This window comes from Calliphora vicina, chromosome 3 (genome assembly GCF_958450345.1).
Source record: "Calliphora vicina chromosome 3, idCalVici1.1, whole genome shotgun sequence".
NCBI classification, from domain to species: domain Eukaryota; kingdom Metazoa; phylum Arthropoda; class Insecta; order Diptera; family Calliphoridae; genus Calliphora; species Calliphora vicina.
Genome location: NC_088782.1, coordinates 6,949,715 through 6,973,943, shown reverse-complemented (window position 1 = coordinate 6,973,943; position 24,229 = coordinate 6,949,715). Strand labels below are relative to the sequence as shown.

Below are 24,229 nucleotides of genomic sequence, written 5' to 3'. Positions count from 1 at the left end.
TAATGATTTTTTTTGTTTTTTCGTTTTATTACAGTTTAGTTTTACTTATTTTTTAAGAAGCAGTCTCATTTAAGGTATAGAAAACTAAGTGTCTGTGTAGATGTGTGTTATTAGCGTGTATTAGTATGAGTGTGGGAGTTTTTGTGTGTGAAAAAGTTTAGGTTCGCACCAAGAAGAGGAGAAATTTTATTTTTCGCGTTCACCGTCCTATATATGTATATATATCAGAGATCGAAAATAACTCGTCCATATACCAAATTGTGATTTATATTTTTGTGATAAAAATAAATCACTGAAAATAACAGTTATAAAATGATGTTTATTTAAAGGGTTTGGTATGACCTTTATTCGTTTTTGTTGTTTTTTAATGGTTTGGTGTGAGATAAACAATTCATTTGTTCTTGTTCTTAATAACTGTTACTTTCTCTTTTATTTACATAATTTTTTTTGGTAATTTTTAACAAATTATGGAAATTATGATATGATAAATATGAAGTAATGAGCAACAGAAATGAGATTTTTTTAATTTGTTATTAATCTTTTGATAAATTTTATATATTTAAGCGTTGATTTGCATCAAATGAATTTTGCGATTTATTTTTCATGTTCGCATGACCTTTACGAAAAAAATAAATTATAAATCACTCATCCAGATTATTTGTGTTTGTTTCTTTTCTGTTTCTCTCAACCCCAAACCTAAAATGTTCTCGAATAAATCACTCTCTCAGTGATATATCACAAAAAATTATTTTTAAATGGCTGCGAATGAGAATTTACCATTGAAATGAAAGTGAACCCGTTATATTCGGTCTCTGATATATATTTTCTTTTTTGGGACAAGCCTTTGCAAAATATGACATTTGTGTTATTTAGTTAAAGTTGAACTTGTTTTTCTTTCTTCTATCAATTCGATAATTTAATATTAGTTGTTAGATTGAGATAAAGAAAATTCCATTGCTCTCTTGAAAAGAAAAGAGGGGGAGGAGAAAACAAAAATAAAAAGACTTATTTTTTATATAAAGTAATAACGTAATAACGTAACGTATTGTATGTGGTAGTAAAGTAACACTTTGATTTTGTTTGTTTCTCTTCGTAACTGCTTGTTAAATTTCAGCGTCTTATTTGATTTGTTGCTGGATGACATGTTGTTCAATTATTTGTTAATCATCAGCCATGGAACTGTTGGCATCCACTGGCGGAGACGCTGTTGTGGCAGGGCTATCTAAATAAATCTTAAGGGCACGCTCGCGACGCGGTGAAAACCGTGATGAGGACATGCAACCCAAACGATCTAAGCGTATTTTCTCTTTGGTGCTCATTTCTCGTCTTTCCTCGGTTGTCAGTTCTTTCATCTCGGCCTTGTCATCCCTTAAATAGCGATTACCATACAAATTACTCAATCCATCCGCAAATTGTAATTGGATGCTTCAAAATATACTTACTTGTAAAAGAACATATTGCCACTGACCGCACTACTGAGGGGATACTTGTCCAATGTGGATGGCACGGAAAACCAAGTCATTGCACTATTTATTGTCAGCAAAGAGACATTAGTGTAGGGAAAGTATCCATTGACCTAAGGGGAAAAATAAAAAAAGTAAATAAAATTGTCTTTTAAAATTCTTCCAGAATTTCTACCTTTGTGTAGGCTACATTATCCTCAGGTATACCCGATAATTTGGATATAGTTTGACGCATTTCACTGTTTTCTAAAAAAGAAAATAAAATCATAATTATATACGGAACAAGTGTGAGTGTTGTATTGCTGTGACCCGAATCTTATAAACCCTTCTAATTTATGTCAAATAAAATAAATATTTGCAAAATGTTATTTAGGTTAATGAAATTAGACAAAAATTACTAAAAGATACCCAGCAAATAAAGAACAAGGTGTACCAGGTAATTACATCGCAGATACACTGACGCTATGTTATAGCTATTGCCGCAGATGTTCTTGTTCCGGACTAAAAAAGCAGACTCGACTGTAGGATCTCCAGGGCCCTATGGCTCAGACTGAATACCTCAGATACCAGAATACTGGACCTATATAAGCGTAATGTTAGTGTATGATCACGAGTCACTGCCCAGTAAATGCTAGGACGAACATGACAACGGCATTCTGGACTTCTGTAGAATATACGGAGTCGAGGAGCAGTTGTATATAGTGGAGCATATTATCTGCCAATGCATGGGGCTTCAACGCCATAGGTTTAGGCGGTTATGTCGTCAATTTCTTGACGATCTAGAAAATGTCGGGCCTGTAATTCAGATAACATCTTTGGCTTCATTAAGGGATTGGATTTTTTTGGAGGACAGTTCTTCATATGGAATCGTATGGGTCTGTTATCTAGCTCTTTATCTATCTATGTATATATACAGGATGCTCCAAATTCAAGTATCTTTTTAAAAATAAAATAATCTAAACTTAATTTCGTTCGGTATATTATGCATTTATTGGAAATAACAAATATTCCCATTATATCACATACTACGGCTTTTATCCAAGATAAACCGATTACCGAAGTTAGTGTGCAAAAGATTGATTGTATCCAAATTCATATCTTTCATTTCAGTCTATAAAAAGTGAGTTTCCGCAGTTGCTCATTTTTGGCCACCATGACTGCTGTCCACTAGCAAGTCAATCTCGTAAATTCAAACTTGCGTACAGAACTCACTATCGGTGCTTCATTTCGGCCAAAACATCTTTTGAACAAACTCATAATTTGTGTGTTTAAGCGAAAATAGAATCTTTTTGGTCCGCATAGGTATGATACTGACTGACAGTAAATATTTCAACTACGGAAATTAATCTCCTTCGTCCATATGTTCCATTTGAGGTCATATGTTGCAAAATTCAAAGTTTTCTATGAATAGTGGTTATGAATAGTGATTATAATAAAAAGTTCTATATTTTAGTTGCATCAAACTTAACACCACGGCGGAGTTTATATGTAAAAAACGAAAAAAGCAAACCTTTTCAAACTTACTATGTAATGTGACTTCCTGAAACTTGTCCAATTGTAACGTATCCGGATGCCAACGTCGTACAAATATTGTTAAACTGTTGTCGTCTGTGTTTGCAATGGCGTCATCTTCACACTCTTGTACAATAAACTAGAGAGAGAAAAGAAAACGAAAAAACCGTACCTTTATAACTGTTTGCATATCAAACTTTGTTAATGATCTCCTACCTCCATTGACGCTGTTGAACGAATATCACAACCAAGCGTTTCGTCATCTGTGAATATTTTGATGGGACTGCGACCGCCCTTAAGCCACAGACGGCAATTTTGAACAGTTAAGCTCTTGTATTTGGCGAGATCAATACGTTGCAGTTTGGCAACTAAATTTGCTTTAGCTGCAGACACATTCATGGAATCCGTATATATCCATTCACACACGCACGGCAATCTTCCGGACTCGTTGTTCAGCTCGGACAAACGCATAAAGAATATTTTGGCCTTGTGTTCCTCCGGCTGTAGTTCCTTGCCTAGTTCCACGAACAATGTTTCTCCTTCGCTGAAGTAGACAAGCGTCTCTGACATCATGTTTTTGAGGCTCTTGTCATGTTTGCGGTTTAATTGGAAGAAGTTATCAGGCACTTGAATTAGACGCTGAACATGGTTCTTAAACGTACTCAGCTTCATGTGTGAGTCTACTAGAATTTTGTAGCTAACTACGGGTTTTCGCGCCGCTTCCTCCGAACTATCTGGATCCATGTAGTGATGTCTGCTAGAGTTGGCTATTGTCGTGTCCACGCCTTCTAGTTTAATGGCATGGAAGAATTGTGGTACTTGTGGGACGATGGGTGATAAGTCGGGCTCTCCATGTGAATAGCCGTTATAAAAGGCGTTGATGCGATTAATGGAGTCCTGGCGGTTCTCCTCCTCAGGACTTGACAGCTGGGGAGAATGACTAGTACTAGAGATTTGGCTATCGCCATCACCACGGTGTTGTATATTTTCCACCAATGTCCGATCACCGTCACTTAGACTACTGTCTTCAGAGTTTGACTCGTGGCCGACATTTGAAGCAGCTACTGCAGATTCACTGAACCCATTTGTTAAACCTGAACAGTTTGTGTTGTTGTTGTTGTTTGCGGTAGGCGTCTGTGCTGCCGTACTACTGCCAACTGTAGATTCCTGTATAGCTGCACCGGCGGGGGACAACTGTTCGTGCATTTCGTTAGCCGGTATTCCAATGATTTCCAAGTTAGTGGGATCTGTGTTGGGGACAAATAAGTACAAGTAGGTGAGGTCTTTGAAGCGTGATCTGGCCATTTCTTGTAATTGTAGTTGGGCTTCTTTAGTGGGCATGGGATCGTAGGCCACAAATGCATTTCCGTTACGCTGAAAAGTTGCAACCAACAGCTGATCCTCCTTCACATGTAAGCGCACAGCAATAGAGTGCCGTAGAGTGTCGTTATTTTCAAAGGTTTTTGAATACACGAAGAATGGTCCGTCCATCTCCATTGTTGTCAAATTAACCATGTATACATACCAAGTCGAGCCTCCTGGTTCATAAATCTCAAATTCTTGTCCATCTGCTTTGTATTCCAACAAAAATCCAATAGTTTCCTCGTTATCGCCTTGTATCTCTTCTAACGTGGGGTTTTTTATGTTCTCAAACGAACGAAGAATTCGCTCGGCTGGCGGATCATAGGCCACGAGACGGCAGTGCGACAAAGGAGCAAACTGCTCCACGGACAACATTTGGAAGGCTGACTCCAGGACAACATTTATGTCGAACTTTTGCGAAACATAAACTCGCGTCATTATCAATTTTTTCATCTTGGGATTATAGAAATAAACTCGAGGTTTGATTTGCTCCGGCAAGGTGAGATCCGTAATTGGACGATGGCGAACGCTTCCTCGGCTGACACGTGTTTCCTCCTCTTCCTTCAGTTTCTCCGTCAGTTTTGTGATGTGTTCGGGAAATTCCGCGGATTTAACACACTTTTCATTCTTCTTTGCATCAATTTGTCTATACATTAACATGTAAGCGTTTGTACTCGAACTGTAGACGCTGGAGTAGTAGGATTTACTCGAACCGCCACCAAATGACTTTTGAATGTCTTCTTGTGTTATCTACAGCAGAGAATGTTCATACGAGTATAAACAATTTTAAAGGATTTTAAAATATTTATTGAATGACTTTGGTACTTACGGGCGATACAGATTGATCGTTGAAGCAATACCATTCGTTGTTATCGAATTCCTTGATGTATGCATAATAATGACCACCTGATGCGCTGCCTGAGTGAATCATAATGGCAAATAGCTCGTAGGTAAATGGTCCCAAATCCTGTTTCAAGTTCTGTTCACTGTTTACCCGATTACGATGATCTGTACTGGAGCTCATGTCGATGCCCTCGTCCTGCTCTTCATCGTTAACATCTGTGTCGTTTTGTGTAGTTGAGCTGGCTGTAGTGCCCACACCACTACTCCAATTGTCTTCCTCCATTGCAGAACCACTGTCCGTTGTACTGCAGTCGTCTGTAGGTGCCGCTCCATTGCTGTTGGGAGTTGACTCCGATTCTTTGGAGTTAACAAATGAGTTTAAATTGAGCGTTTGTGGGAAAGTCACTCTGAAACATAAAGAAAAATAAGTTGGAATAGTGATAAGTTTTAGTTTTCATCAAATGACTTACTTGTCATTCAGTTTAATGCGATGCATAGTTGAGTAGTCAAAGTCGAATCTCTTGAGATGCAGCGTCAAAACATAAGGAAAGTTCTTGAACTTCAGACCTTTGTGGGCATCACATTTCTTGTTACATTTTTCGCAAAAGTATTGATTATTACCATCCAATGTCTCTGGCTGAACAAAAGCTCTGATAGCTTCTTCAATGCTGCCATAGGCAGCTTGACTGCCGAAAGGACGCACGGGCAGCGGTATATCTAAAAAGGTATCTGCGCGAGTCTTTTCCGTATTACACTCCAAACACTTGACATAATCAATCATTTTGCCTTCGTACAGATTGGAAATGAGGTTAGCCTGTTTTGTGTTTTTGAATTTGTGTTCCAAGGCGTCGAACATAACACGACATAATTCCTGGATATCATGTTGCTGCCAGGCTTCCGATGAATTCCAACCGAAACTGCGAGTCAAATCGGTTGTCTCTACTGCGGATTTTTTCGACGTCTTAAATGTACCAAAAGAAAAAAGTGAAATAAATTTTACAACTTTTCTGTTTTAATGAATATGAATATGATTCTTACTTGTAAGTTCAGGAACAACTTTTGTAATTGGTAGGGGATATTTTTGGATTCGTTGTCGTTATCGAACTCCCAGCGGTATAATGCATTGCGAAACTCCGGTGTCATGTAAAGAGCTTGTAAAAGACTGTTCAAATAGCAAGTCATGGCTTGGTTAACGAGGCCGACATAACCATTGTTGGTTGGTGGAGCCATTATGGCTGCTGCAGGTGCTGGCAATGGTGACAATGGGTACTTCTTTGTGGCATCTACTAGGCTGTCAGATTTGTCACGGTACCTTGAGTTCGTATCTTGGGCAAAATGCAAACCTGATGTAGATGAGGAGTCATGAGTCAGTGATAAAGGACCCCCACACTGCATTGGCTCCGTTTCCGTGGGACTGGCAGAGGCACCCAGTGCTAAATCGTCGTCCGACAAAGGATCTGGTTCTGACATTGGACTTAGATTTAAAGAATCCGTATTGGTTTCATTCGTAACTGTAGTCATCGACGATGGAGACGATAAAGTGTTTGTACTTGCCAGTGCTTCATCGTTCATGGGCCCGTGATAACTATTGCTGTTTGTTAGAATTTGGCTTGGATGATGCTGGCTATTTGTTGTTAAGGGTTCGATATTCAGGACTTTAAGGCAAGAGGCAATGTAATTATTATCCATTGTCACCGCTGTTGTTGTTGTAATGGTTGTAGTTTTCTTATTGTAATTATTATTTAGAAAATTGCTTGGTGGTAGTGGTGGCGGCAGAGGTGCTGTTGTTGTTAGTGCAGTAGCTGGGGCGGCGGAGGCGGTTATTATAGTGCTACTACTACTACTACCATTCGTTATGAGCTTTAGCGATGATTTTGATGGGAATTCATAGCGTTTCTTGGTATTACCATCCCATTTGCCCGAAGGTAGAATTACTAAAACATTTTTAGTCTGTGGCTCGAAGCCGCCAACTTTGTAGATCAACTCGTTTTGATGTTCATTTAAATACACCAAATCTCCACCAGATATTGGCTGCATTAGCAGTTCAAATTTATCATAGTGATATTGTGTTTTAATGTCACCAATCACTTTGCCCACTGTGTATGCGGGACGAACTACAATATTAATTTTCTTTTGCTCCGAATCTGGTGTTTGGTCATATACGACACATTGTGTCGTTTTATCATGGCCACTAAACTGGACCATATCGTTATATTCCGAATTTTCTATACAACAAAAACAATTGGAGTTTAAAATTAATATGAAAACAAAAGAAGAATGACTAATTCTGTAATTGAAATCAATTAAATAATAATAAAAAAACAGATAAGATAAGCTATGTATATTTGGTTTAAGATAATGTTGATAATTCTGATTTTGACCTATAGTCAAACCGAATTTAAAACTTATAATTTATGTATTTTACTCGAAACTATGTTTTTTGAGTTATGGCAGTCTTGTTGTGAATTTGAGCGAACTGTAAAAATCTATATGATTCAAATCTAACAATTTACAAGTACATACTCAAAATAAAATTTTACTATAAAATTCTCAATTGTTTACCGGTCTTTTTCGCAATTTTTACTACAAATTATAATATACATATTCATATGATTAATAAATGTTTATGTACATACATACTATACTATGTATGTATGTGCATATAAATAATATTTGTATATGTAACAGATTTCTGTGTATAGCTGTATATTCAACAGGAAAAATTAAATTCCTCTGATACTTTGCAAAATATTTTTGGCACTTGTCCAACGTAAATAAATAAATTTCCAAAAAAACAAGTACATATTGGGAACAAGTGAAAAAGCCGATCTTATCACATTGTGTCATCAAAAAAGTATTCGACTGCAATTGTGATATGACACGATCATTAGCAAAGGGTCATCCAAGTTTTCTGTTAATATCAGAAGAAAGTAGTGTTTTTAATAACACAGCAACGAGTTTTTTTTTTGTATTCAAAATGTCCATTGTTAGTAAAAATAGCAGAAACTAGTAAACAAATGATCAGATCAATCCATTAATAAATAATTTGAAATTTAATTTTGGATTCGTTCGAACTTTTTATTATTGAATCTATAACCCCCTGTCTATACTAGACAAATATTCATCATAACAATAAATGACATTTGTTGTCAAGACAAAGTTGTCTGAGCAAAAGCACTAACAATTTTGTCATAACGAAGCAATAATACTAATAAATGGTGACTATACCTGATAATTTTGTATCTTGACAACCATTTTGACGTTTATCATGATACAAATTTATCAGGTATAGACAGGGGGTAAAGTTTTATTTTTTGTGAAACATTTTTTATTTAATAACAACGTAAAATATGTACACATCTGCTCAAAATAATAGATACACCAAAATTTATTTTTTAAAAACGAAAAAAAATAATGGTATATTGTAAAATTATAAAAAAAATTCAGTCGATTTTTATTTATAGTTAAAAGGAGAGTAAAAAACAAAAACAAAATATTTCATAATTAATAATAAATATTATAAAGTAAATTAAATTTCTTAAATTTCGAAAAATTTGGTGCTCATAATAATAGATACATTTTTAAAAATTCTTACTAAACAAAAGCTAATAAATTTTATCTTAAAAAAATTAGTTTATTATTAAAGTAAAGCTAGTATCCAGTATATCCACCTTTGTTTTGTAAAACTTTCTCCACTCTTCTGGACATAATGGATATCAAGTTCTGACACTTCTCCAATGGAATCTCGTACCATATTTTTTACGTTTTCTCCCATAAATCGTCTTTATTTTTGAAAACTTTCTTCGAAAGCCTTATCTTTAATTCACTCCACAAGTTTTCTATTGGGTTTAAATCAGGGGATTGGCTGGGCCAGCTTAAAACAGGTACGTTATTCTCCAAGAACCAGTTTTTAACTAATCTTGAACTATGTTTTGGGTCGTTGTCCTGCTGGAATGTCCATATTAATGGCATATTTTCCGATGCATATGGAAGCATTACGTTTTCCAATATGTCTCTATACCCACTAGCATTCATGGTATCTTCTATTCGGAATATCGGACCAACACCATTCCATGAAAAGCAACCCCAAACCATTATGTTTCCCCCGCCATGTTTTACCGTCTTTTTTGTAAATTTAACGTGGAATTCTTTTCCTTTTGGTCGGCGTACATTTCTTTGGCAGTCGTTTCCAAACAAATTTATTTTTGTTTCGTCGCTCCATAAAATATTTCTCCATTTTTTTTCGCCTTCACACCCGGACCATTGTAAGTGCTCTTTAGCAAATTCTAATCTTGTCTTGATATTTTTTTGGCGCATTAGTGGCACTTTTCTGGCAATTCTTCCCGGTAATTTAGCTTGTAAAAGACGACGACGAACTGTTTGTGGACTGATTTCGTTACATAGCTCCGCAGAAATAGCTTTCGATGATATGAAAGGGTCTTTTTTAACCATAAGGACGATCCGCCTATCTGTTTCTGGACTGGTTTTCTTTGGTCTACCGCGAGTTTCTCTTTTTTGTTTTTTAGATAAAGCATTTTGGACAAAATGTAAAGATCTTCCTATGCTCTTTGCTATTTCCCGTAATGATTTTCCTTGATTTCTCATCGTTTGAACAATTTTTTTCTCATCTTCGGTACAATGATGATTTCGTCCCATTTTCTTCAAAAGAGTCCTATTTTTTATAAAATTGTTGCTAAAATTTAAATTATACTTACTGTTTCACGTAAATAGGAACAAAAAATTGCACAAAAAAAAAATTGTATATAAACAAATTACAAATTACTGATGTGTATCTATTTTTATGAGCAAATAATTTTTTGTAATTCAAATAAATTCGTTTTTAAAAATCAACATGAAAGCAAATAGTTGCCAGATTTTTGACTGACATGACATTGCCAGATAGAAATTTTAATAATATGATGTATTATTAACGCTTGCGAGGAAATTTTCAATGTTACCGCCATTTAAATTTTTTCCAATTAGGTGTATCTATTATTTTGAGCAGATGTGTATGTCGTACTTTTGTATACTTAAATATGCAAACATAAGTAGTATAGTTGTTTTTTTAAATAAATAATTTGGAATGTAATTTTGATTTATTTTGCAAAGTTCGCAGAAACTCAACCACGAACTTTTTAATATTGAATCTAAAAATGTTTATCTTTCCTTTCCATTCCGAGTTAACTCGGAAGTTGGAGTAAGCGCTCTTAAAGTAGCGACCACCGACTCAAAATTTCTGAGTTATTTTAATTGAAGATATATAAAGATAAAAAAGTAAGTCATGACAGACGCCACCAATTTTAGTTATCATCAACTATCCCACAGTCCTGTAAACCGAATCCGAGTAACGTTTTCGATTTAACCCTCCGTTAGTCGCAACTGATCTGGTTGATACATTTTTTTAAATGCCATAATTTTTGATAAAAATATACATATTTTTTACTGAAATTTTATTTTGATTGCTATATTAAATACTTTGAATTTAATAGTGTTTTTATGTTCACGAAATAAAAAGTGAAGAGAGATTATTTTCAAATGCGGCTTCTTCTTTATTGATATCAATTTGATACATTGCCACTAGTTTCTATTGAAAATAATTGCGACTAACGGAGGGTTAAAAACATGCTGGACAAAAACACACAGATTTCTCAAAGTTACTTAAATATTATAATACCATTCGAAAGGCTTTAGTTTCTTCTTTGTAAATCCGCTGAAAATGCTTTATAAAGAATAGATGGCGAAACTTAGATACTGATAACCCATAATAGAAGGGATATATTAAGGTAGTATTAACGGGACACTGGATGCTAGGCAAGCATACATGTCGCCTTGGAATCCCCTTTAACGACCATTGCAGTTGCTGCAAGGATAGATTTTTCATCTTCTCTGTGAATGCCCAGCCCAGAGTGTCAAAAAGGACAGATACCTTGGTTAGGTATCTGGGTCTAGACTTAATGACTTATTGAGATATCTCACCGCTACAGGTTGCGTGTAATAACTTCGACATATTAGCATACATTAAGATGTAAATGACACTTCATCTGACGAGTGGTGTGGTCTTGTCAACCATCGATCACTCCTCTATTTTTGCCAATTCTATATATGGGAACAAAGTGTAAAATTATTCCCACGATTGAACTACATTAATATTTTTTATACCCTTGACCGTGAGTGGTAAGGGTATATCGTCACCAAAAATGCCGTTTTTGATTACTCTAGCTGGGTTGTATTGAAATTTGATTTTAACTACATTGAAAACATGAACAAAAACATAAAAAGAAAATTGTGATTATTGCAAACCTTTTTTTTTTCTAATTTGGCTTAGTAACTATTTAATCACAAAAATATAATTTCTTTATTTTTGTTTAAATAAAATATGTAAATTAAAATAAAATCTTTCGCAGTTTCAAATATGTTTTTACAATTAAAATGTTAAATATAAAAATCATTAATTTTGAGATATTACACATTTGCGCAAAAAGAGCGATTGCAAATTTGTATGTACAAAGATAGAAAGAAGTAAAAGATGAAAAAAGTAAATGCATATAATCAAAGCTGCAGCCTGAACTATTTTCGCCATTCCGAATTACTACTTTCTTGTATTGCTTAAAACCTTTCACATACAAAATAGAGTAGAGTAAATTTTTAGATAAATATTGTAGCTAAGTACATACACATATAAATTTAAAGAAATGCAGTCGTGTTGGAGAGGACATGATGTCAGTAAATATTTACTCTTACCCTATGCGAGCAGCAGGGGCTTTTCTCTCACTCTCTCTCTCTATTCATCTGTGGCTGACAACTTTTCTAATTTTAAATGACTTTAAGTTAATTTTTTTGAAATCAATAATCAATTTTTGCATTATCATTTATGTTTGACGCTATTAACAATAACGAAATAAACAAAAACATGTAACATCAATTTATGAATATAGATTTCTAAAGCAATAACAAGAAAAGAAAGAAAAGATGTTCAAACAAATTGTGCACTTTTACGTTTGTGTATTTTTGATCTTAAAATTTGTATACTCTGAGTGTTGAGACGTTTTTTTTTTTAGTTAGTTAGTTGCCCATCGTCTATCTATTTTTATCCATTTTCTTTTCGTTTGAATAAATTCAATTTGATTTTGAATTTATTTTTAAATTGTTCAACTGAATTACACATGAAAATCATTCAATATTTTTAGATTTTATTTTATTTTCAATAAATTCTAATTTAGAAACGTTTAATGTTCATTTTTATCCAAACTACAATATATATTGTATTTGGTTGTACATAATAAATACATATAATCAATACACAATATTGCAGATGAAGGTAAACAAGTCTGTAATAATAATAATAATAACGAAAATAATCCCGAAAATGTGTAGTATATTCCAATAATTAACGATTACGAAAGTGGGGCGTCTTCATATCTAATATATAGAACGTGATATTATACATATAATTCGTACATATATAGATGATGGTCGGTCAGTACCATATCCAAGAGTACATATAAGCAAAATACATATATTATTTTAAGAAAGTGTTTTTAATCACAACTTCACTATATTACTACAAACACTGTTATTTTTTAATTTATAAGAAATTAGTTTTTGCATTTCTTTAAATTTATGTTCCATTGATTTATTTCTTTATTTCCAATTTTATTTTTTTTTTCTAACCTATTTATTCTTGAGGTATTTTTTTCGGAATATATGTATAGACACTCATATATATTTTTATATACACTTTTTAAACGATTTCATTCACGCGCACACCACGTCCGTTTCAGTTTTGAATACGATTCAGAGTGTCAGTACTTGTGAGATTTGTTTCTTCTTAATTTTGAATTTTTTTCGTTTTTGTTTGCGAGCACTGAGAATTTTACTCATGATTTTCAGCAAATATCAAAATTTTGTGTTTCAAAAAAAAAGACAAACAAATTGTTGAGTGTGATAGATATTTCGCATACATATCTTTTACATATAAACTACATACATATTTATCTACATATTTGTATGCTTGTTTATTGACATCATCTCTTACAATGTAAAATTAACGAAAACATTTAATACTAAATCTTCAATATTTTCAATAAAATGTTTAATTTATAACACAATTATTGTGGAATATTATTAAAAATTGTATTTATATTTAATTTAATTATTTTACCATAATTAAGATACTAGATTTTTAGATTTTAAAATAATAATATATGTAAATAAGCAGAAAACTGTCGGAAAAATATAGATTTGTATTAATTTTATTCACAAAAACATTGTTTGTTGTATTGAGAATAATGACGACAAACATTCAATTATCTAAACAGTTTTGCCGGTTAATTTATACTATTCAGTTTGATTTTTATACCAAATTTTGAATTATGGCGGCTTTGTCCAAAATATGTACGATAGATATATAAATTGATTAAAAACATTTAAGCCTGAATAAGTGTCTATTTTAATACTTATAAAAAATCTTCGGTATTTTATAAAGAAAATCTGCAGTATAAGGAGTGAGATCGAAAAAATCTTAAACATACATAAATGTTAATAAAAAAGAAAAGAAACCACTAAACATACAGTTTTGAATTTTTTTTATTTGATTGAAATTTTTATTACAATTTACAAGAAATATTATTTTTATAGTTCTAATCAATAGTGTTTAATTTATGGACCTTTTCCGAAAACCCTTCCATTAAGATTTTTATAGAGCTTTCTGTCACTTTGTTCGAACAGGTAGTGCATATCCGTTTAAAATCTACCACACTTTTGGACACCTTTTTGTGCTCTTCAATTCTCTTTTAACAAGAGCCCAATATCTCTGGCCTTAGCTGCAGACAGTTAAAAGGATTTGCCTCTCTTGTTACAAATACATTATTGTTCTTGTACCCCTCAAGGCCTTACTTATCATAGTGACAGGATGCCAATTCAGTCCAAAAATAAGTGGAGACATTAACAAGTCTTATGAATGGAAGCATCCTCTTTTGTAAACATTCCTTGATGTATATTTCGGTATTTATAGAGCCTTTTGTATCAAATGTTAGGCTTCTTTCGCCGCAACTGAATTTTGATTGCCATACCAAAAACTTTTTGGAAAAATTTTCTGCTTTTGGGTCAACCATAGTAACATAAAAATATGGACCCGGAAGCTGGGAAAAATTTTCCAGAACATACGTTTCGTCATCCATTATGCAGCATTAATATTTTTTTAATAAAATTTGACTTCAATTTCCTTGCTCTGTTTTTAACCTTAATACCGAAACAGTTGCGTTTGGTACAGGTTCCAGATTTCAGCAGCTCATAGATAGCACCATTTTGGTCCCACCAAATACAGAGTATTACCTTAGCGCCATGGATATTTGGCTTTGATGTCAATTCGGCTGGTTGGCCGAGCTTCACATATGATCACTTACGCATACGTAAGTATGATCACATTTTTCATCGCAAGTAATGATTTCGGGCAAAAATTATTTTCATTTAAGGCGTTGAAGCAGCATTTCAGACATACTAAATCGTTTTTCAAGTTCTCTCGGCTTCAATTGGTATGGATGAATACGTTTTGGAAGAATCCTGATGCTCGAATCCTGATGCTGAAATTGCTGCAATGATTTTGCAAGCTCTTGTTGAGTTTGACAACAATCTTCATGGAGTTATGCCTCCAACTTTTGGTCTTTAAACTTTTTGATAGGCCTGGGCGATCTTTGTCTCACCGAAGAAGTATTCTTAAAATTCTCTATAGGAGATTATTCCCATATTGCATTGTATAATTTTTACAATACGGGTATTATGAATGAAACATATTTTTGAGAGACTGTTTGATAAAGTATATTTTAGTACCTTCAGTATACTTCATAAATTTTAAGAAAAATAGGTTTTTATTTTTCATCAACCCTCATCTATGGTGTGAGTTTTGTAACAAACATATTTTTTTTTTGCTGATTTATTTGTATTTTTATTATTCTATTCTCTATCTTACACAATTAATTTTTGTTTTCTTACTATTTTTGCATGCTAAACATGAATTTGACATTTTTTAATAGTTTATCAATATAACGAAATCCGATTCTGAATTGAATTAATATGAAAATATTTTATCTTTTTTTTTGGAAAATTTTTGGAATTTGCTTAATTTGCTTGGTTGTGGCTACAAAAACCGCAACCATTATTTATCTAATGCTCTATCCAATTTTCATGCGGAAAATAATAAAGTTGTTGAACAGAAGTTCTTAGAGAAAGGCCATACGCAAATGAAGTGCGATAGTACCCATGTTAAGATAGTGATTATATTGAAAAATCAATCTATACACTTGTCATCAAATACAGTTAGAATTTTTAGAGAAGCCAAAAAGACTGTTAAAATTAACAGTAAGATCTCAAAAAGCCGTTTAATGCAGAATATTTTAATTATGATTTCTTTATTAATTACAATGATGATAAACGTATGCATTTTTCTTCCATTAGACCAGGACGCGTAAAGAACGATCCTACTGTGTCTAATTTAAGATCTCTTTTATATTTTCCAGATGGTAGCGTGAAATATAATTAAAATTTTGATACAGATCACATTGATCTACCTTATATAGGACATATTGAAACAAAATCTCTATATTCTGGTCCACTATCAATTCAGCCAAATAAGTGGAAGAATTTGCAAGATTTTAAGAGCGTAAAACCTAGTGAATACCATTATTTTTTTACGATAATTTACACCAATCAAACTCCAAAAAAAAAACTTTAAAAACAATTGTCTATAACTTTTTGTTTAATATTGTTAATTTTTTTTATCTTATTTTGTATTATTAGCCATTATCTTAAATAAATCACGTTAAAAACTAACAGATGGTATAAATGAAATCAATATAATTTATTTTTTAAAAAAGCTAAACCACCTATCTCCTCATTTCCATACATACACATTGATTATTTTTGAGAAGCAAATCCCTCTATCATCATAAAGTCTCCAATAATGCAAGATTCTGCAGTTGCTTTAAAAAATATTGTAGAATACCGAATTTTAATAACTCAAGTAATACGCGAAAAAACTGTTTTTTGTCTCTACTGAATATAGATGATATATAAATGATTTTTACAAAATTAATTTTCGTATATTTTTACAAAAGCTACTCTCCTCGTTTTTAAGGGGATGGGTAACTGTTAAATGACAGATCTATTTTTATGACAGTTTTCATACAAAAATTATTTTAACAGACAGTACCCTAACTAGACAGTACTAAATGTTAACATATAACCAGACATCGTTTTAATGTGGTTTAGTTTGGAGTTTATTAGATATAAACATTTTTTTTTAGAAAAACATTCGATAATTATTACGAAAGATATTTTGAACAGGTAAGAAAGTATGGTCGGTCAAGCCCGACCATATAATACCCTACACTAAGTAAAAGAGCAAAAATATTTTCCTTTTAAAATTTCAATAATTTATATTTTTGAGTGATTTTCGGAAGTGGCTATACCAATTATCACCATGAAATTAGGTCGTGTGATTTATGTCTCTATGAAAGTTTACTATGTTGAATTTTGTGAGTATGCCAACATTTTTAAGCGATGTATGCACGTTAAAGTGATTTTCGGAAGCGGGTCTATATGGGAGCTATGGACCGATCGTAACAAAATTTGGTGACATGAATTTTGTATATATAAAACTTATTTGGAGCGCAATTTGTGGAGATACATATATAGATTAAACATTTATGACCGATAAAGTCCAATTTCGGAAGGACATTTGTATGGGGGCTAGGTGAAATAATGGACCGATTTCAGCCAGTTTCAATAGGCTTGGTCCTTGGGCCGAAAAAATATTATGTAGAAAATTTGATAGAAATATCTTCAAAATTGCGACCTGTACTCTGCGCATCGGTATACTTTAAGACTAATATTTTTGGTTACAAACATCTGCACAAACGCATAATACCCTCCCCACTATGGTGGTGTAGGGTATAAAAATGGGAAACCCGTAAATTTCAAAAAATCTTTTAAGGTATAAGGAAAAAATCGATCGGAATAATAACTTCGGAATTGAAAACATTCCGAACGATAAGTGTAACAGAAGTTTAGGCAGATTTATTACCACTTCCGATGTAATGGATTTGAACAGATTTGGATTTTTGCTCCATTTTAATGTAATTTATAGTATTTTCTTTCTTAAAAAAAGTTAAAGTCCTGGAGTTTTTTAATATTTTTTCCCAATATACATACATATATATTTCACACCACTAATTAGGACTGGTTATTTGTTATTAAATCGCTTTTTGTATTGATGAACATAACTGGGGAGCCGTTTAGGGAACATTTTATTATTATTTACTTAGTTTAAATGTATAGTATTAGTGAATGTTTCTTACTTAGCCCAGATATGCCGAAGGCTTGAGCTTGATAATTTTAAAATTACTTTTATATTATTTTGGAAGCAAATGAGAAATAAAAAACAGTGCAAATTATGACTGAATATGGGCATTATGAAAATATGACAAATTAAAAATTCAATAACTCAAAAGTGGTAGCAAAATATAATGCGATCACACAATCTCCCATGAGGTATTGGTGAGTACTAAGTATGTGAACAAAAAAAAATGGTATTTTGATACGTATCCTGTGACGTATCCTGTAAACAAGAACTACATGTAGTACAGTAGGCATATCTGGGTAAGAATATTTTCTATGTAATATGAACTTTGTGTATGGCCTGTTTGACTCTGTATTATATGAATGAATAATATAAATAAAAATAACTTTTCTTTTAATTAAATTAAGAATTTTGTTAATTATTTAAACAGTAAAGTTTTTGGCATTTTAAAGGATACCACTATGTTGTACATACATTTCGTAATACAATACAATTCAACAAGTCCTGTGTTTCCAATTGGAATTTTATAAAAGGAATCTTATTAAAGACTAAGCAAATTGTGTTGTTGAAATCACCTTTGAATGCTATAAACTGTTGCAATTTATTTATTCTACAATATATGCAGCAATTTATCTATTTTAAGCCTTATATACTACATTTTATAATAACGGGATATATTTTTATTTTCTTCATTTTAAAGCATTAATTATAGAAAATTATTAGTAACAAATGTTAATTGATCCAATAAGATTTCTGAATGTTTATTTAGCACAGATAGGTAGGTGGTCATTCGTCCAATTGTCATCTATTTTAAAAACTGAAACACCTACTCCGAGAAATGCATAGAAATATATATGTATGTAGGCCCAACATAGTATTACATATCTATGTATGTATGTTTGTACATATGCATTTTCGTATGTTATTTGTTACATGATGGAATATATTGTCAGAATGTTTGTTTTTTGTCCTCCATATTATGTCATCTGCGAATAGTACGATTTTTTAAGAGCTTTAAATATAGTTCAAGGATCTTGAATGTTTTTAACAAAAAATTTTGTCATAACCTTCCACAATCACTACAAAGTTTACACTTTTTGCCCAAAATTCTTGGCAAGCTGCAGTCAACATTTATATTTTTAGAATGATAAGTTCAAACTTCTTACCCATATTGAGTTGTTTGGTTTAGTTTATTTGTGATTTTTTGATTATGTGTTTGTTTTCAGGTGCAGGACTGCTGTCGGTTTTTAGGGCTATTGCAATTTTTGCTCGAATTGTACACAATTATTTCCTCAGGATTCCTATTTGTATAATAATACAGGCACACGCGTTTGTCAGATTGTATACAACATGTATTAATCGAATCAGCAGGATTTGCTAAAACATTGTTTAAATTGTTTGGATTATTTTTGTAAAAATAAAGTTGTGTGAAAAAACCAACAATCTACCGAAATGAAAAAAAATAACACACAAATAAACATCAAATTGCAGTGTAAATGTCAACGTTGACAACTTTGAAATTTCAAAAAGCTCTAAAATTAAACAAAATCGCTATTTTAGAAAGCTTGATTGAACATTTTCACGCATATTCATAAAGGTATTTTCAGACTAAAATACAGAGTATTAAAGCATGTATTTATAAAATTGACGAATTCCTAAACGAACGGTTCTTTAGATTAACTTGGATATATGTAATATGAGAGATAATGCCGGGATAACAACGGAACTAATTTGTTTATATATGTATATTAATCTTAAACAATGGGAACACAATATTATAACATTTCACAATTTTCAAACAGACACAGAGTAAAAATGTTCATGTTATAAATCGTAAACAAATTTTTATTATATTTTTATGTCAAAATTTCAAATGTTTCAAGAAAGACGTTTGAAAATTATAATGCTGGGTATACACGATACTATTTTTCGTACTAATCGTAGTATGAGTTGAAGTACGATTTTGTGATAGACGTTACTACAAATCGTACTATTTCCTTTGAAAAAAATGACAAGTAATAAAAATATCACAAAAATCAAAAATTTTTGATTTTCATACTTCGTTAGTACGACAACATGATACACGTTACTAATTTCATACTTATACGATTTATCGTACGACTTATCGTAATGTGTATACCTAGCATAAAATTCTTTAAATAAAGTCGAAACCAAAATTTATTTCGTTACTATGAAGAATTGAATGAGCTAAACGTTTTATAAAAATATCGGGTTAATAATTGTCAAAAACTCAAGTTGTATTAGATTTTCAAACAAAAATATGAAATATTGTGTAATACTATCGTGTAAACAAGAAATATATTTGTTGAAACGATTTTTTGAAATACCGAATGATTTTAATAATATATTGCCGTCTATAAATACCTGAAGTTGATTTTATCGTATGTGAAATTTAATTTACTAAATCGGTTATTGTATCGCATTTAAAATTTGGTATTGATGATACCAGCCAAAGCAAAGAAATTAAATGCTCTCCTGTAAAATTTGGTTTTTGTAACATACGATTATTTCGCGCAAAGGGCTCGATATATTTACGATATTATGTGAGTTAGGAATTCTTATATTAATATCCTAAGTAAATTAGTTGTGTGGCATAATCAAAAACATAGATTTAAAGATTGATTTAATAAAATTGAGCTAGTTAAAAATGTAATAATTCGAATGTTAAAATAATGTTATTAATTTTAATTAAGCTTGTTTATGCTGTATATTAACTTGTTTGTATTATTTGTAATTATAATGTCAACGTATGATTAATATTAGTTACATTTTGTAATACCCATACGTTGGCAGCATAAATGTCGAAAATACAAATGAGTCAATTGCATTTAATTTGAACAATTACATTTTCATTCCTTCGAGAAGAATATTCTCTGGGAAATAATACTTAAACTAGCACACAAACATTTCTAGAAATTGCTAGAAACATTATTTTCTTTTTGTTGACGAAATTCCTCAAAAGCATTGAAAAACAGCGCTAAAAGCAACACAGTGTTTACTGTAGCAGTATATACAAAAGCTGGTAGGCACGAAAACGGTATTGCCAGGTCAATACAGTTTATTGCAAAAATGCAACTCTGACGGAAGAATACAACCATGCAATGAATGAAATGTCAAATTAATCTGGAACATTCTAGAAAATGAAACACTTTTTGCTATAAATACAAGTGAGAGTCCAGGAAACGGTTTATTAACAAAACAAACAAGCAAGCAAAAATAGTGATAAAAATAATCTTGTTTTTTGTGAAAAATATTAATTAATTGCAATTTAACAACAATATATAACTTTGTTATAATATATATAATAGTGCTTAACAATAATAAACAAGTTGGCTTTGAAAAACATATAAATTAAAACAAATTATAAGCAAAAACAGACAAAAATACTAAATTAAAAAAAAATTAAATTTGAAGTACATATTGCATAAAACTAAGAATAAAAATCTAAAAGAATACTGAAATTGCATATAAGAAGCTGTGGGAATAAATTCTAAAAACAAAGGTAAATATTTAAAATAATAAAAAGAAAATCGTTACAAATAAAAAGACAACAGCAACAAATAAAACAATAATTGTTCAGGGGATTTTATTGAACAAAGTTTAGTGTTAGTGTTTTGGAAATAAACTAGCAAATTAATGTAATGCTTTAAACAGAAGTGCAATTAGATAATAATAAATTATTTAAAATGTTAAAATACAATGAAAAATAATTCAAATGTAAATTCACAATGCTACAGGAATTTTCTTGAATTGTCGATGAAATCATTACCCTAATAATGGGGATAAGAGAGAAAGAGAAACGTAGCATTTCTTTATCTGTGTTTATAGTATTTTATAATTTACTTGTTACAAGTTGAAATGAGACCGCTATTGTCCAACTTGACACTTTGAATTCATTCAAAAATCATTCATTTACTTGTTTTTTTTTATTATTCTACCCGTTTCTGTGCGAAACCGCTGTTGGCAAAAAAACCCAAAACGTCTCTCGAATGTTCTTTGAAAGAAATCGTAGAATAATCGTAGTATTTTATTTGTACTTGACAATTACATGGTAAAATGTAAATAAAGCTGTGTGTTGTAATGTTGTTGTTGTATTTTTTTCCATTATTAAATTTGTCAACGTAATATGTAACATTTGTAAGATTGCATTAAAAATATTTTGTTTTTTCTTTTTACAGTTTCTTCAAATTTCTAAAAAGAATCACCAACACAGAAAAACTTAACTACATTCAGGATAGAGTATTAAAGAATTGCGATGGGAAAAGATTTTTACAAAATTCTGGGCATTAATAAAAATGCCAACGATGACGAAATAAAGAAGGCCTATCGGAAATTAGCTTTGAAATACCATCCCGACAAGAATAAGACACCACAGGCTGAGGAACGTTTCAAGGAAATAGCAGAGGCGTATGAGATACTGTCGGACAAGAAGAAACGCGATATTTACGATCAGTATGGTGAAGAGGGCTTAAAGGGAGGAATTCCTGGTGGTGCTGGGCAAGAAGGTGGTGGCACATACACCTATCATGGCGATCCAAGAGCTACATTTGCTCAATTCTTTGGCAATGCTGATCCCTTTGGCATATTCTTTGGCGGCGGCGACCCTTCACGTATTTTCGAATCACAAACTATTTTCATGGGTGACAATGATGATATTTACTCACAAATGACAGGTGGCGGCGGGCCAGGAGGAGCATTCCGTTCACAATCATTCAATGCCCAGCCCAATCGCAAACGTCAAACTCAAGACCCACCCATCGAACACGACTTGTACGTGGCTTTGGAGGAAGTTGATAAGGGTTGTGTGAAGAAAATGAAGATATCTCGCATGTCATTGGCCACAGGTCAGGCCCGCAAGGAAGAGAAAGTGCTAAATATAACAGTTAAGCCTGGCTGGAAGGCTGGCACTAAAATCACCTTCCAACAGGAGGGCGATCAGACACCTGGAAAAATTCCTGCAGACATTATTTTCATCATTCGTGATAAACCACATTCAGTGTTTAAGCGTGAAGGCAGTGACCTGCGTTACAGTGCCCAAGTTAGTTTGAAGCAGGCCTTGTGCGGCACCACAGTTTCAGTACCGACTCTGCATGGCGATAGAATCACCGTCAACACCCAGGGTGAAATAATCAAGCCCACAACAGTAAAACGTATTACCGGTCGGGGGTTGCCCTTCCCCAAAGAACCCTCACGACGAGGAGACCTTATGGTGTCGTTTGACATCAAATTCCCCGACTCAATACAGCCGGGCACCAAGGAGCTGCTCAGTGAGATATTACCCAACTAGATAGTAGATAATGTAGGCTAGTGAAAATAAGGGGGAACTGCAGAACTTGTGGTCTAACTGCTGGGCGGGATGTATTTATTATTATGTAATATTTAATATTATTAATACTATTTTAATTATTAGCGTTAAGTCTTAAGAAATCAAGTGTTAGGCTACCAACTTCCAATTACTAACACACACAGCAGCAGCAACAATTGAATTCTGCTGCTGCTGCTTCAAACAATATAAACAGATCTGGAAATGTGAAAAGAACGTACTTGAAGAAAACTTTTAAATGAATTGTTTTGTCCATATTAATTTTTTCTTTATTTTTTCCAAATTCATTTGTCTGTTAACTGTCTGTTCTTGTTCCATTCTTCTGGATGAAATTACATAAATTTCTAAAATCATTCCATATGTATGAATCCTTTAAGAAGAATTACATTAAAATTGTGGTTTCAATTATGAGAACAAGAACGGCAACTATTTGTTATTTATTATATACATAATATTTCTTTTCTTTATTTCGATATGAGACAAATTCATTTATTATACCTACATATATTTTTGTTTTTTGTTAACAATCACAAAATTGAAATCATTTCCAATTATTTAATCCTTTTTTTTAGAATTTAAGTTTAATTATAGATACTCTGAAGTACGGAAGAAAACAAATTAATTCATTAAACAAAAAAAGAAACAGCTGTATAAAATTAATTCAGTAAATAAGTCCAAAAAGTCATTTGGAATGAAGTTATATACTCACATAAATATATACAATTGTATGTTTCAAGTAATTCTAAAACGAGTTATACGTTTATTTACTGCTTTTGGCTTTTTACAATAGAACATCAATCATTCTTTAAATGGCTTTTGGCATTGCTCTCATTAGAAGATTTAAAGAATTTTAAAAATGTTTGTAAATTTAATTCTTAAAACACACCCAGAGACTGATTAAATAAAATTAAAAAAAAAAATATGGAAATAAAAAATTATAATGTTTGAATTAAAATTTAAATATTTGTGTTTAATTTTTTCGAAAATGTTTGCTAAAGAACTGATATCTTAAGTGGGTTCTTTATTAATTTGTAAGTATCGGCTTCGATGTTTCGAAATGTGTAAAAAAGGGAAAAATTTTATTTTTCAGAAATTTGTAAAACGCTGTCAAAAATTACCAATTGTTATCGTTATATCGGCGAAACATGTACCATTTTTTGACTCAATACTGACGACGATGTCGACGACGCCAAATAGAATAAGGGTGATTAAATTAGTCTTTTAGTTATAACGAAATCGTAATCTATAAACAATTAGCTTTATAAAAAATTACAATTTATATACCTTTCATATTTTGTTAAAAATTATTTTTTAACGTAGTAGGAAAGGACTTTGAAATGCCATTTGTTG

General features: G+C 32.0%; 2 protein-coding genes across 3 annotated transcripts; one reads left to right on the top strand and one right to left on the bottom strand.

Annotated features, from left to right (window-relative positions):
* Positions 1 to 6: 6 nt before the first annotated feature.
* Usp47 (ubiquitin specific protease 47) lies at positions 7 to 18,994 on the bottom strand. Of its 2 annotated transcripts, none has more exons than XM_065503320.1 (9): positions 18,702 to 18,994; positions 6,219 to 7,405; positions 5,651 to 6,141; positions 5,167 to 5,587; positions 3,192 to 5,087; positions 2,988 to 3,114; positions 1,639 to 1,709; positions 1,443 to 1,576; positions 7 to 1,368 (listed from the first exon to the last, which is right to left on the bottom strand). In XM_065503320.1, exons 1-9 carry the CDS (start codon positions 18,703 to 18,705, stop codon positions 1,161 to 1,163), a joined length of 4,539 nt encoding a protein of 1,512 aa, XP_065359392.1. In that variant the 5' UTR covers positions 18,706 to 18,994; the 3' UTR covers positions 7 to 1,160. The 2 variants fall into 2 exon arrangements, with proteins under 2 accessions (XP_065359392.1, XP_065359393.1); XM_065503321.1 differs by lacking the exon at positions 18,702 to 18,994 and adding an exon at positions 12,852 to 13,079.
* A 1,862-nt stretch (positions 18,995 to 20,856) lies between these two features.
* DnaJ-1 (DnaJ-like-1) lies at positions 20,857 to 23,840 on the top strand. The gene is made up of 2 exons (XM_065503574.1): positions 20,857 to 21,058; positions 21,735 to 23,840. Exon 2 carries the CDS (start codon positions 21,812 to 21,814, stop codon positions 22,841 to 22,843), a length of 1,032 nt encoding a protein of 343 aa, XP_065359646.1. The 5' UTR covers positions 20,857 to 21,058; positions 21,735 to 21,811; the 3' UTR covers positions 22,844 to 23,840.
* The last annotated feature ends 389 nt before the right edge of the window (positions 23,841 to 24,229 follow it).